The sequence below is a fragment of the Schizosaccharomyces japonicus genome, assembly GCF_000149845.2.
Source record: "Schizosaccharomyces japonicus yFS275 unplaced genomic scaffold supercont5.1, whole genome shotgun sequence".
NCBI lineage: Eukaryota > Fungi > Ascomycota > Schizosaccharomycetes > Schizosaccharomycetales > Schizosaccharomycetaceae > Schizosaccharomyces > Schizosaccharomyces japonicus.
In genome coordinates, this window is record NW_011627860.1 from 3,658,033 (window position 1) to 3,671,089 (window position 13,057).

At 47.2% G+C, this 13,057-nt stretch overlaps 5 protein-coding genes across 5 annotated transcripts; 2 read left to right on the plus strand and 3 right to left on the minus strand.

Moving 5' to 3' along the window:
* Nucleotides 1-119: 119 nt before the first annotated feature.
* Nucleotides 120-962, minus strand: SJAG_00285 (RNA-binding protein; the record flags this gene model as incomplete). The annotated part of the gene is made up of 1 exon (XM_002171537.1): nucleotides 120-962. One exon carries the CDS (start codon nucleotides 960-962, stop codon nucleotides 120-122), a length of 843 nt encoding a protein of 280 aa, XP_002171573.1.
* Nucleotides 963-1,566: 604 nt separating this feature from the next.
* On the plus strand, nucleotides 1,567-8,395 carry SJAG_00284 (multidomain vesicle coat component Sec16). Its single transcript, XM_002171536.2, has one exon. The coding sequence runs from the start codon at nucleotides 1,776-1,778 to the stop codon at nucleotides 8,190-8,192; it is 6,417 nt and encodes a 2,138-aa protein (XP_002171572.2). The 5' UTR covers nucleotides 1,567-1,775; the 3' UTR covers nucleotides 8,193-8,395.
* Nucleotides 8,300-9,738, minus strand: SJAG_00283 (pyridoxine biosynthesis protein). Its single transcript, XM_002171535.2, has one exon. The coding sequence runs from the start codon at nucleotides 9,543-9,545 to the stop codon at nucleotides 8,649-8,651; it is 897 nt and encodes a 298-aa protein (XP_002171571.1). The 5' UTR covers nucleotides 9,546-9,738; the 3' UTR covers nucleotides 8,300-8,648.
* Nucleotides 9,739-10,499: 761 nt separating this feature from the next.
* On the minus strand, nucleotides 10,500-12,182 carry SJAG_00281 (glyoxylate reductase). The gene is made up of 2 exons (XM_002171534.2): nucleotides 12,024-12,182; nucleotides 10,500-11,948 (listed from the first exon to the last, which is right to left on the minus strand). The coding sequence occupies exon 2, from the start codon at nucleotides 11,752-11,754 to the stop codon at nucleotides 10,714-10,716; it is 1,041 nt and encodes a 346-aa protein (XP_002171570.1). The 5' UTR covers nucleotides 11,755-11,948; nucleotides 12,024-12,182; the 3' UTR covers nucleotides 10,500-10,713.
* Nucleotides 12,183-12,351: 169 nt separating this feature from the next.
* SJAG_00280 (fungal protein) lies at nucleotides 12,352-12,982 on the plus strand. Its single transcript, XM_002171533.2, has one exon. It carries the CDS (start codon nucleotides 12,420-12,422, stop codon nucleotides 12,894-12,896), a length of 477 nt encoding a protein of 158 aa, XP_002171569.1. The 5' UTR covers nucleotides 12,352-12,419; the 3' UTR covers nucleotides 12,897-12,982.
* Nucleotides 12,983-13,057: the final 75 nt, after the last annotated feature.

The window sequence follows — 13,057 nt, forward strand, 5'->3', positions numbered from 1 at the left end:
AGGAGTAACGGATATCCATAATTCAAGCCAGAGAAAACTAGCCCAAGTCAGTGCTTCTTTTTTCTTTTATTTGTTGAAAGCTGAAGCCCTCCGTACCGCTCAACAAAACGCTAGACGAGCTAGTGGTCTACCACACCCACGTCTGAAAGATTGATGAGCAGCTGGGCAAGACATTTTTTGGTTACATGGTCATCCTTCAACACCTGAGCGAAGGTAGCGTCACGTAGAGGTTCGGGAAGGCAATGACGAAGAGCTTCTCGAGCTCTGGGATTGTCGCTGAGACGCAGATAACAGCGGATAACGTGTTTTAGCAGCCGGAAAGCAAACGAGTCAACAAGCTGCATGACCATGTTGTTGAGAACAGTCGCAACGGCGTAGAAACGCTCGTAGGTCTGGCAGATGTATTGCAAGCCAACGTCATCACATAGAAACTTTTGAACAATGAAGATGGCCACCGTCTTGGAAAGCTCTGAACCGCTTTCCATAATTCGGAGGCACAATGGAATAATCTCGGTCGACAGCAGGAAATTAATTACATCAGGCGACTCATTCTTTACGAGAGCGCCAATTACGCCGAGACTTGTCAGTCGCAAGTATTCGAAGGGCTTGCTTTTTGCGGTCGTGTTGAGAAAGGGGTATAGAAAGAGAGTAACATGGGCATTCAGAAACGGAATTCGTGTATCTGGATGAGAAGCAATGCACTGAAGCAACGCAAGAGCATTACAAACACGGTTTGAGGTAGGGCCCGTAAGGGTGGGCGGATTTAACATTGGGTAAATGCTTATAATTTCTTGTAGTAAAGCAGTCATCACGCCGTATGCATGCCACAAAATAAGCGCCAGATCGTCATATTGTTCTCGTTTTTTTGACAATTCCACCAGAGCCTGTTCTCTGTTGGTGTCAGAAACCAACTTAATGATCCATTCATAGACAATTGCCGGCTCCACGTTTTGAGTATCCATTAGACGCAAGCTTTGTATGTTTTAACCAGCAACTTCGTTCGCAAATTACACAAATATGAAAATCCAATTTCACACAGAAAAGAGCAGTAATTAGACACCTTTTTTTGACCGCGTATTTCAACCAAAAGCGGGATTCCTTCGTAATAAGAGCTAATGCACAGTAAACTCTCAAATAGCCACCAGACCTTGTTTCGTTGTATTAATTATACCTATAACAGTTTTCTAGGAGTAGATTTATTCCCAAAATCCACAGTCCTATGAGTAACGTTGAGCAGAAGGAAGTTCCGTAGAAAGAGGGAGGTTACGTCCGTTCTCCTATCTTCTGGCGCTGCATGGTCAGGAGAAAGGAGACTTCCCCAGATTTGAACCGCAAACCTTTCGCATCAGTGATCGACGCTTTCGATGGATAGAGTGATCTGCAGATCGACAAGCAGACCGCAAATTAGTATGACGTAACCTCATAGACAACCCCGCTTTTAATCGTCCACGTACACCTCCACCACTCACAACCCTTCAAACACACTGAGCCCCGCACTTGTCCCGCAAACTATATTTTGTTGTTACAATTCCCACCATCATCGTACCGTCCTACACCGTGCTTGCCGCCAGCACCTGTGTCCTGTTTGTGTACCACTACCATTACCTCCCTCCGCTTGTTAGACCAGTTCTAGGCTTCGTTGCTGTGAGAATACACGTTTAAAGATTACTATAAGCTACGAGAGGCCTATTACTTAAGGTTGGTTTCCTATAAACCGTTTTTCGCTCGCAGTTCTACTCACATTTGTAACAAAATACGAAGTATATTAGGAACTAATGGCAAGTGGCGAGCATGCTAAAGAAAATAATACTTTTTCCATGCTGAGAAGAAGCGAATCTGGACCTTCCTTCTCAATTGGAAATGACGATGACTTTAATGAACCTGTGGTAGAATTACCACATCCTCAACTTCCTAATTTAACGCTACAGACACCTTCAAGAGAAGAGACTCCTCAAACGTTACACGTCGAGGATGTAAAAAACAGCACGTCTAGTTGGTCTCAGGATAATTCCCTTGTTTCATCTCCTATCACGGGAGTTATGGACCATAGCATTTTTGGAGAAAGGCCCGAAGCGTTCGGTAACGAAATGGTCACCGACCAACAGTTTTACGATCGAATCATGGACGAACAGACGTCGTCTTACGGTCAGTCACTCACTTCTACTGACTCGTTTGCCTTGCTAGCAGAGCATCAAGCTCGCGAACGATTAGACTACGCTCGTTCTGAACAAGACATTGTATTTGGACGTGAACGGTACGATCCTTTTGCTCCATCTCAGACGCGTTCTCCCGTCTCTCCCCATATTCCTCCGGTCATCATTACAGATCCAGATGCAAACAGCATGGAGGGTCCTTCGTTTTCATTTGGCGTTGCCGATGAGAGTTTTGGTGCGGCTGAAGAACGTGTTCCACAGTCCTCATCCGAACACGAAAGACATCATGGCAGTCTCTCGATACAAGAAGGATTTGTGCCGTACGAGGCGGAGCCTTCGCATTCTGAGAGACGCGACTTCAATGTCTTTATGCCTCAGCTAGAAACTAGCGTCCCTTCGCACCCCCCGGCTTACCAATCCAACGAGCATGAGGGTTCCCCAATTCAAGAAAATGATGACTCTGAAGAATCAAAAGAATTAGAATCCTCTTACGTACCGGAGAAGCCTACTGTTGAACAGCCACAACGGTCTGTTGAAGAGGTCGATACGAATAAATCCCCCAAAGCAGAAGGCATTGACAACGGTTCTGAAAATCCAGAGCAATTAGATACTATTAATGGCTCTCTTGTGGAAGAAAATGCTGCTCACGAGGAACATGCGGACGTAGTTGATGCTGACATCGCTACTAAGGAAGCTTCGCTTACTCCACATTCAGTGGAAGCTGCTAAAGAGGATATTTCGGCCCCAGCTCCGGCTACTCGCGAATCTACAACCATTTCCGTCGAGAAAGCTACGGATGCTGAAGCTGATTTGGAGCAACAGGAGACAGTTCAAGCTCATTCGACTCCTTCTGATAAGAATGCCTTAGAGACAGAAATGATGATTGATTCAAAGGTTTCAGATGCAGGTGCTAAAGCTGAGGTTTTGGATACACCAGCTTCTCCCTCTGCGCAGGAGAATTCTAATCCTGAGGACACGGGCAACGACGTCGTCGAAACTGAACCTAATGTGCCACGTGAAGCCTCGTCGGTGTCATCGCCGAAAGCTACCGTTGAGTCTAATACAAGTGCGAACGTTGCTTCTTCTGGAGCATCACCTCCAACGAAAGAAGCACTTCAAGCAAGTAACACTGTTACGGCGGTCCCCGAGGTTGAAGAAAAGTTAACTGAAGATGACTTGTTCTTCAAAAACATTGCTGCTGTTTCACCTGTGCCGGAGCCAACCCACAGTGTGAATGAGGAGATATACTCATCTGCACCTGTGCAACGCCAAGAACCACCCTCGCAACCGCAAGATGCTAGTCCCCTGAAGACGAATGAGACGAATGTTCAATCGCCTATTTCTGCAACTCAACAAGAATCGCAACCGCAAGATGCTAGTCCCTTGAAGACGAATGAGACGGATGTCCGATCGTCTATTTCTGCTGCTCAACAAGAATCGCAACCGCAAATGCAAAAAACAGCCTCTCCTAAAACGAGTGATGCGGACGCGGATTTCTTTGCTTCATTGGGAGCAGCCGAAGGTAGCTCCAAACCCTTGGACACAGAAGAGGTCAATGATGAAGAACTTCTTGATGACTCGGAGTTTGATGCTTTGATGAACAGTTTCATTGAATCTTCCCCTGCTGAACGACCTCCTCAACGTGCTATGACTTATCAGCCTTCTTTTCATCAGCAAATTCCAATAATGCATCCGAAGCCTCCGTACACGATTCCTGCTAGTGCTCCGCCAACCATGTCTTCTCAGAAAAAGGTTAATTCTTTTGTTGCTACTCATGATTCATACTCCTCTCCTTATGATTTACCAATGGAGATTGTTCAAAAGGCCCAAAGGAAAAGGGCTGAAGTTCAACATACCATACAGCGTAAGTCTCCTGCCGCAGCTTTTTCTCAAATGAGTCGTCCACCTTTCGGACGGCCTCCCTCGGTGCCTCCCTCAATGCCGTCGTCTTCGCGTACATCCCCTTCCATGCAGCGTGCATTTCCTCCAAATGCAACAAGTATGTCTCGATCATCCTCTTACGGTCGGACGTATCCTACGAACCTATCGTTGCCTCCAAAGACGTCCCCGCAGCACGCTCCTTTCACATCTACCGCTGCGGGATCCGCCGCTCAAAATACACAACCACTACATGGTCACGATGAAATTCCGGCAAAGCCAACTTATGCACCTTATATCCCGTCGCCGTACGCACCACAAAATGTCGCTACGCAGCAGATGCAGCATGCACCAATTGGAACTCAACAGCCTTCTTTGAATCGCATGTACTCCGCTCCGGTGTCTCAATACAACTCGCCAACCTCCACTGTCCCTAGAATGCCACCAACGCGCAGCTCTTCGAGTTATACGCCTCCGTCTGTTTCTCAACCTGCTGTTGTCACTGCCAATGTACCTTATGCTCCCCGCTACACACCTCAGCAACGAACTTTGCCGTCTGAAGTTAACGATCAACCCCCGAGAGCTGCACCACAAACTGCTCGGCGTTCGCCTTATGCTCCTGTCTCCGCGAGCATAACGTCTCCTGAGATAAAGGTATCTAGTGCACCAGCTCCTCTTCCTATTCAGCAGCCTATGAATTATACACCTGTTAGTGGGCTTACAACTCAACAGAAACCGGTACTTCCAGCTCTGTCTACCTCAAATTTGTCAGCAGCACCCTTAAATGTCCCAACTCCAATGAGCCGACAATCCTCGCATCAATCTGTATCCAGATATGCGCCAGTAGCGCCTTCAACGGCTGAAACCCCGGTTTCCATTGCCCGTGTTGCTTCTAACGAAGGCTCAGAGACGTATCCTTTACAACCTGTTTCTTCTATAACGCAAATGGTGAGATCGCCCGTAGATGCGTATACCCCAACATCGGCCACGCATCATGGAGAAGAGCTTAATTCAATGCCGCAAGTATCGGATGAACAAGCGTTGAAACAAGAAACGCCCATCAATATGACACCGATGGAACAACGTCCAATGCAAACTCCTCCCTATCTTAATCCGGCTATGTCGCTTCAAAACGATTCGCAAATGATGCAAGTTGACACCCAGGCCTCTGATGCTTTATACCAACCTAGTGCGTCCGTTTTGGACTTGCGTGCTACTCGAAGTCATGCACCACTTCCCGCTGAACCATACATGGCGCATGTCCAGCCAGAGGTAAATCATGGCCTTCATCTTCCTCATCCTTTGGTCAGTTTTGGTCCATGCGGAACCTTTTTGACCATGTGTCCTTTCCAAAGTGAGCGATTCACTAGTGAAGGTTTGGTTATGAAATCGACACCGGGGCTTTTGCGCTTCCACTCTCTGAAAGATTTCGTGCCCGAGGAAAACCTTTTCCTTACTGATTTTCAAGGACCATACATCGGGTCAAACGGAAAAATTGATAAAGCAAAGCGCAAGCAAGCCCTGGCTTGGGTGGAGAAGCGTTTGCATTATCTTGAGGATCAGGGTGAAAATGAAGAGAAACTGTATATATACAAGGCACTTGGGCTGATGCTTGGGACAGATGATAAGCACCGAATTAGGGATGGCGTTCGTGAAATGTTGCTTCCTAACTTTGTCCCTCCCGAGACCAAAAACTCAACAAAGACAGTTGCAGAATTGATGAATCCTTCGCTTGATGAAGACAATACGCCTGTAGTAGCCACGTCTAGCGTAACAGCGGGATTCTTGCAGAAGATTCACAATTTTCTGTTGGTGGGTGATCGGGAAAGTGCACTGACGTGTGCAATGAACAGAAAGAACTGGGCTTATGCCATTTTGTTGGCCAGTTCTTTGGGAAAGGAGACTTTCCAGTCGGTTGTTCACGATTTCATAAAGAGCGATCTTATGTCGGAAACGCAAACAGCGAATGTAGAGGTTAACTTGCGTGTTATTTTCCAACTGCTTTCTGGTGCATCTCTGGCATTTTCTGAACTTTCTAGCTCTTGTCCTCTGTTATCGTTGACGCAAGCGAATTCCGCCGAGGGAAATCAAGATTTACAATGGAAAGAGCTCCTCTGCATGTTACTCGCTAACGACGTTCCTGAACAGGTACAGGCTTTCAGGCATCTTGGTGAGCTCCTGCTTCAGCAGGGTAGAACATACGCCGCACATTTGGTCTTTTTGCTTTCCATGAGTCCTATTATCTGTTTGTACAATGGAAAAGAGCGTAATCCCATGCCTTTGGTTGGACTTGTTAATCCTAACGCATACTCAGACTCGACTGAGTTGCTTGAATCCGTGATGTTGACCGAGGTTTGGGAGTTGATCCTGAATCTTCATGCGAATAAGGAAACCATTTCTTACGCTCATCTGCAAATCTTCAAGCTCTACCACGCGCGAGTTCTTGCCGATTACGGACAACTCGCATTGGCTAAACGTTACTGTGAATGCATTGGACAATACTTGAAAATGGCTTCCAAAAAGTCCTCAGCTTCTATAGATCCATCGTTGGTTTCGGGTGTTAGGGATTTGTCTCGTCAAGTTTTGGAATCGTCAAATACCAACACGGAAGTGTCAAACTCCTGGCTCGGACGTACAGTATCCCGACCGAAGCTTGATTCGTTTTGGTCTGCATTAGAAAGCAAATTCAGCAAGTTTGTCGCGGGTGATGCGAACTTTGACATTACAAAGGACAACACCGTGGATGGTCCGTTTGCCAAGGTTGCTGAGGTGCAGGAAACGATTACTCGGGCGTCGTCAGCATTGGCTCTTCGGGACGATGAAGTTGTTGGAGAGAGAGTAATGCCTTATGGTTCAGTTCCTCAGAGTGTGCCGACGTCGCGGGTTCCTAGTCCTTACCAGCCGTTGGATCAACAAGTACATGCAGGACCTCATAGCGCGAACCCGTATGTTGGAGCTGCCGGTATACGAAGAGATACTGGACATGTTTCCTCTAGCGGTCCGTATCTTGAAATTCCATCTGCACAAACGTCTCCCAAACGTGGTCCATATGCCCTTCCTGTTCGGCCGACATACACGCCTACAACAACAGCTGGCTATAACCCGTATGTACCTCAAACCTTATCAACACCCGCGCAAGCCGCCGAACCCGCTGCGTATCAACTTGGTCAACCAGTTCGCAGCACTCCCCCTCAAGGGCCCATGTCTCCTGCTGAGGTTTCCGCGTTTGCTCCAGCTCCACCTACGGCGGAAACTCCAACGAGAAATACGTATGGTCCTACGCCAGCGGCTGTTTCGCCAGTGTATGCACCATCTCTTTCTCCCCAACAACCGTATCAAAACTTGCCGTCAAGAACGCACTCTCGAGTGCCATCGGCGAGTTCGGACATTAGCGTTGGTCGTTCAATGAACCAGCTTGCTGATGCTATGGGAGGCATGAATATCGACACGGATCGGGCAGCCGAAGCGAAACAGTCTGCTTCCAAGATCGCGGAAGAAATGATTAAACGTGAGGAAGAAGAGGAAGCTAAGAAAAAGCAGGCAGCTAGCACCAAGAAGAGTGGCGGAATGGGTTGGTTCTCGAAATTGCTACATCGTGGAGGTAATAACGAGAGTGCTAACAATGGACAACCTGTTTATAAGGCGAAGCTTGGTGAGAAATCTCACCTGCGTTATGACAAGGAGAAGAAGCGTTGGGTAAACGAGGATGGAAGTGACTTGAGCAATCAAGCAGCCCCTCCTCCTCCTCCTCCTAAAATGTCAATGATGCCTCGTCGAACTGCAACTACTTCGGTTCCACCGCCCGCCATGCCTGCTTCCAATTTGGGCACTATACCAGAATCAATGTCAGGCCTGGCCGGGCCTCCATCCAGTTCTGGAGCTGTTGCTCAACAGCCACTAGCTACAGGCCCTATTCCTCCTGCATCGTCGCCCGCTCCTCTCTCAGCTACTACCCCTACTGCGCCTGTTCCTCCTGCTACCGCACCCCCTGCTCCAACTCCTAGAGCTGGTCTACCACGTCCTCCTCTCGGCGGTACTGCAAGCACGACGAAAAAGACCGATTTACTCGACGAGCTTCTTAGTGCTCCTCCTACCGCTCCCTCCGAACGTCGGCACAAAAAGGTGAGCAAGCGCTATGTGGATGTTATGAACATGCAATGAGTACCTTTGTTACTGGGAGATGCATCTTCGATTCTCTCTCCTGCTACCTGATCGTTCATTCCTCAATTTTCTTTTTCCTTCAAGTCTAACTAACCAACATCCTTCCTCCTTTCCGTACTAAATACACTTTCCACCATCATCACCTTGCTCAGTTACAAATTCACTCAGTGCTAACTCTCAAGCTTGTAAATGTAATAAACCAGATACTTTTTATTCCCGTAAACAAAATGTTTGTAGACCGCGCTGGACATGCTGAACGAGGAACCTTTCGGCTATCGATGGGTCATGCAGTTGATCATTCAACTAGTACGCGTTACAAGACTAGGCTTGAGAAGGTTACTTGTCATGAGAGACAAGCTACTTTAACAAGCTAACCCCAGATATTTTTTCCTTGCAATACGGCGAATTGCAATCCTGACAGCTTATGGTAACTGCCAGGCTCATAAAAGTGATCGCTTACCAACCACGAGTGGCAAGCTTGTCCTTGTCGGCAAGAGACTTGACACTGATACCAACCATGGCGGGACCAAGGTTCTCGCTAACCTCAGCAAGAGCCTTAGGGTCGTTGTAGTGAGTAACGGCACGAACAATGGCGCGGGCACGCTTCTCAGGGTTACCAGAGAGGAAGATACCAGATCCGACAAAGACACCGTCACAGCCAAGTTGCATCATCAAAGCAGCATCAGCGGGGGTAGCAACACCACCGGCAGCAAAGTTGACGACGGGCAAACGACCCAAACGCTTGCACTCACGGACAAGCTCAATGGGGGCTTGGATGTCCTTGGCGTAAGCGTACAACTCGTCGTCGGACATGGAGGAGACGCGACGGAGATCGGCTTGCATTTGACGAGTGTGACGGACGGCCTCGACAACATCACCAGTGCCAGCCTCACCCTTGGTACGGATCATAGCAGCACCCTCAGAGATACGGCGTAATGCCTCACCCAAGTTGCGGCTACCGCACACAAAGGGAACAGTGAACTTGTTCTTGTCAATGTGGTTCATGTCATCAGCGGGAGTCAAAACCTCGGACTCGTCGATATAGTCGATACCAATCGACTCGAGGATTTGAGCCTCAACGAAATGGCCAATACGGACCTTAGCCATAACGGGAATAGAAACGGCCTTTTGGATCTCCTTGATCATGCTGGGGTCGGACATGCGAGCGACACCGCCTTCAGCACGAATGTCTGCGGGGACACGCTCCAAGGCCATGACGGCGCAAGCACCAGCAGCCTCGGCAATACGAGCTTGCTCAGGGTTAACAACGTCCATGATAACACCGCCCTTGAGCATTTGGGCGAGACCGGCCTTCACTTGAAGGGAACCCTTGTTTTCTTGAGTGGAAGACATAATGACAAAAAATTAAGTTACAAAAAAATTGAAGAGAAAGTAACGATGCGAGACTTAATATGCACAAAAAAAACTTCTACTTCTGCAAAAGCGTAATCGAAATTGCAGCAGGCAGAGGAGAGGGGAGAAGAGTCCGTTCTATTTATAACACAACAAAGGGCACAGTGACGGTGAAGCCGGGCGAATAGTTGTGACGATAAGGTGTGGTGGAGTTCACAAACTGTGGGCGACCGTTTTGCTTTTATATTATTCTGCAAAAGTAAGTGCAAAACTTATCGCCTTCCACATACAGCAATTTGCCTGCATAGATTCTTAACGATAGGATGCATGTAAATCATGTGAAGTATATGCGTCCTGTTTTTTGGTTATTTTCTGTTTTGCCTTGGCGTGCGGCGACTGCCATTCTGGAACCCTGTGCATTTATATCGACCAATTAAAATTAAGCATGATATCATCGCTTTTGGCGGGCCCATCAAAAAAGGGTATAGCAGCGCCGTATACACTCGGCTACATACTTGCAGCTCTTCATTTTTGGCCACGTCATCGATAGAAGCTTTGTATGCTTACGCGTAGGGCAGCAACACGAACAGAACAGGACAGACAGCCGTGAGGTAAAAGCCCACCAGACGAAGCGATTTCAGCGAAAATTAAGTAGTTGCTCGTTCCATTAGATGAAATGATCGTGAGGTTGTTGATTACGATCTGTCCGAAAATAACGGTGAACTGCATCTCGTGTTCCGGTCCGACCCAACTTCACGCTAGGAAGCCACGAGAAGGCCTGGGGAACGAAGAGGAGATGAACAAAAAAATCGGAATGTTAAAGCTATCATTGAAATAAAAAAAAGAAAAAGAAATCGATTAAAAATTGCGCGTAAATGGGTGTACTTTGTTTACTATGCGATATAAGGTTACGAAATAATACTGTAGCACGTGCATGCTTAAATTAGACTTTTTAACGTTACCTTGTGTTCTGCGGGGAATGAATTGATGTCATTAGCAGCGATATAGTGGGCAGCCCTAGGCGAATTGAAAGTAGTTAGAAGACTATTTCGCCATCAATGCAATCAATAAGTTCAAGAGTGTTATAACATTATAATTAAGACAACAACTTCGTAACGGCCCTTCTGGGCAATTTGTGAGTATGCACACCGCGCTTATTACGAATTGCTCACTTGGGTTGGAAAAGGACGGTGCGAGGACGACCGGTTTCGAGGTATGCGAGCATGTTCTCAATGCCGTGCGCCTCAAGGTTGCGAACAGTCTCCTCCGTGAGAGCGACGAAATGAGGAAGAATGGTTACACGGTCCTCTAAACGACCTCCGTATTTAAACTCTTTTGGCACTTCGGGCTCTTTTTCAAAGACATCCAAACCGGCTCGGTAAATAATGCCCTTGTCCATGGCATCGATTAAGGCCTCTGTGTCCAACACGGGACCACGAGCAGTATTGACAAGGAAGGATCCTGGCTTCATACAAGCAAACTGCTTGTACGAAATTAAGTGATGGGTTTGGGGAGTTAAGGGAGCATGAAGGGAGAGCACATCGCAAGCAGCACAAAGCTCGTCGAGGTTTTCATAGTAAACAGCATTTCCCGCAGCGACTTCGAGCTCTGTACTTAAGCGATGACGGTTGTGATATATGATTCGCATTCCCATTGTGCTCAACACGCGAGCAACATATTGACCAACGGAACCCATACCAACTAGTCCAAGTGTGCGGCCGGTCACTTCTTTGCCAAGGTAATCAAAGAAGCCATTCCATTGGCCTTGCTTCGTCTTATGTTGCATGAGCGACAGTCCACGAAGTGTGTCCATGATCAACCAGACCGCACCAATGGCCGTACCGTTCGTGACAGCATTAGGAGTCGTAGAAATCAAAAGGTTGTTGCGCTCAGCCCACTTCAAATCCCATTTCTCGGGGCCCGTAACTGTTTGACAAAAGTAACGGGCTTCAGGCAATAAACACTTGAACAAGTAGTCATCGAAACGTTTGCAAGCATAGCACACGCTCTCGGGACCTACGATGACAGCATCAAAAGGACCCTGTTCCTTGCGAACCTCTTCAATTTTGTTTTTCCAGGCTTCCATGGTCATTTCGGGCGTGAAGGCAAACACAACCTTTGCCTTTTGCTTCAATTTCTCGAGTTCTGGAAGAGCATACTTGTAAGGACGAGAACAAATAAGGACCTTTTTGACAACAGAAGCGGTCATTCTCTAAAAAGGGAAAAGGTAATTTAAGAATTAACGAAAACGATAGTAAGACGCAGAGACAAAGAAGAAATTACAGAAAACCGGTTTTATGACTTGTTTCTTCTACAGAAAGGCACAAAAGAGACGGTTCAATTGCAAAAAATCGCGTAAAACAAAAAAAATTAAAAAGCAAGTAGAAACAAAAATGCTTGAATCTGGACTCATTGTTAACGCTACGAACACGAGAAAACAGTATGTTTCTGGCGTAGACGTAATCTAGCCATACTTACGCGTTTCCGTTCAAAGAGGAGTAATGGGAGAAGGAAGAAACAATTCCCTGATGAATACGCGTTTCCCCTGCTTATCTTACGGGGACGCGTTCAGCGACCCGAGCCATAGTAAGTGTTACTTCGCTGTCGTGGATCCAGAAATCGAGATAATAAGCCGCATTGTGATAGGGTTGAAATAAACGTAAGGAAGTGTAGCGTCATGCTTTAACAGACATTAATGTATACTACCGCACTTTACTGTAGGTTTTGTTACACTGCGTACTATTTTCTTAATTGATTTACCGTGCTTTAGTGTACTGTTTTGATTGCCCCACAATCCCCACACAACTCATCCCACATTTCACTAGCACAACAGGAACATCGGGCTCCACACTGCCGTGCCAACTACCATTCAGCATGTGGAACAAATTGTCACTTACAAGCACACTCAGCAAGTGGAAGGATACCGGAGACGACGTCGATCCTGAAGATACGCAAGTTTCACGCTGCTTGCGAAATTATTATCTTGAAAAAACTGGCACTTTGCCTTCCTGGTTGCAGCCTCCAAACTGGAACGCTTCACAAACAACGGAGACTGCACGACTCGCAAAAGCTTACCACAACCCAAACTCTTTCAATCTCTCCTCGTCGTCCTCGCCGGTGTCAAGTAAGCATGCTTCGTCTTCGTCTGCTCATGCTTATTCCTCTCCTTCACGTCCTCCTGCTCCTTCTTCGGGTCTACGTCGCGCTCCTAGCACGTTTGACGATTTGTTTGAGTCAGTCAGTGCACGCAAGTACGCGCACCACAGTGCTTCTCACACTCCCAGCACTCCTTCATCTCTGTCTTCCTCTCAACGTACACCACTTTCACGTCCATCCACACGTTTCAAGTAATTATGCATCCGAGCATCCGGGAAAGCGTTTACTGAACTTCTGCTTCCAAAGATCCTTTAATATTCTATAATGAAACAGTTATAACGCGTCTTCTTTCTTCGCAATATCCTTCCGGTTGGTGTCGTCGGGTCCTAACTTTATTTCGCATGATACGCGCTTAT

Excerpts from the sequence above, each read along its gene's own strand:
- SJAG_00284 (XM_002171536.2), top strand. The coding sequence starts at position 1,776 with ATGGCAAGTGGCGAGCATGCTAAAGAAAATAATACTTTTTCCATGCTG.
- SJAG_00283 (XM_002171535.2), bottom strand. The coding sequence starts at position 9,545 with ATGTCTTCCACTCAAGAAAACAAGGGTTCCCTTCAAGTGAAGGCCGGT.
- SJAG_00281 (XM_002171534.2), bottom strand. The coding sequence starts at position 11,754 with ATGACCGCTTCTGTTGTCAAAAAGGTCCTTATTTGTTCTCGTCCTTAC.
- SJAG_00280 (XM_002171533.2), top strand. The coding sequence starts at position 12,420 with ATGTGGAACAAATTGTCACTTACAAGCACACTCAGCAAGTGGAAGGAT.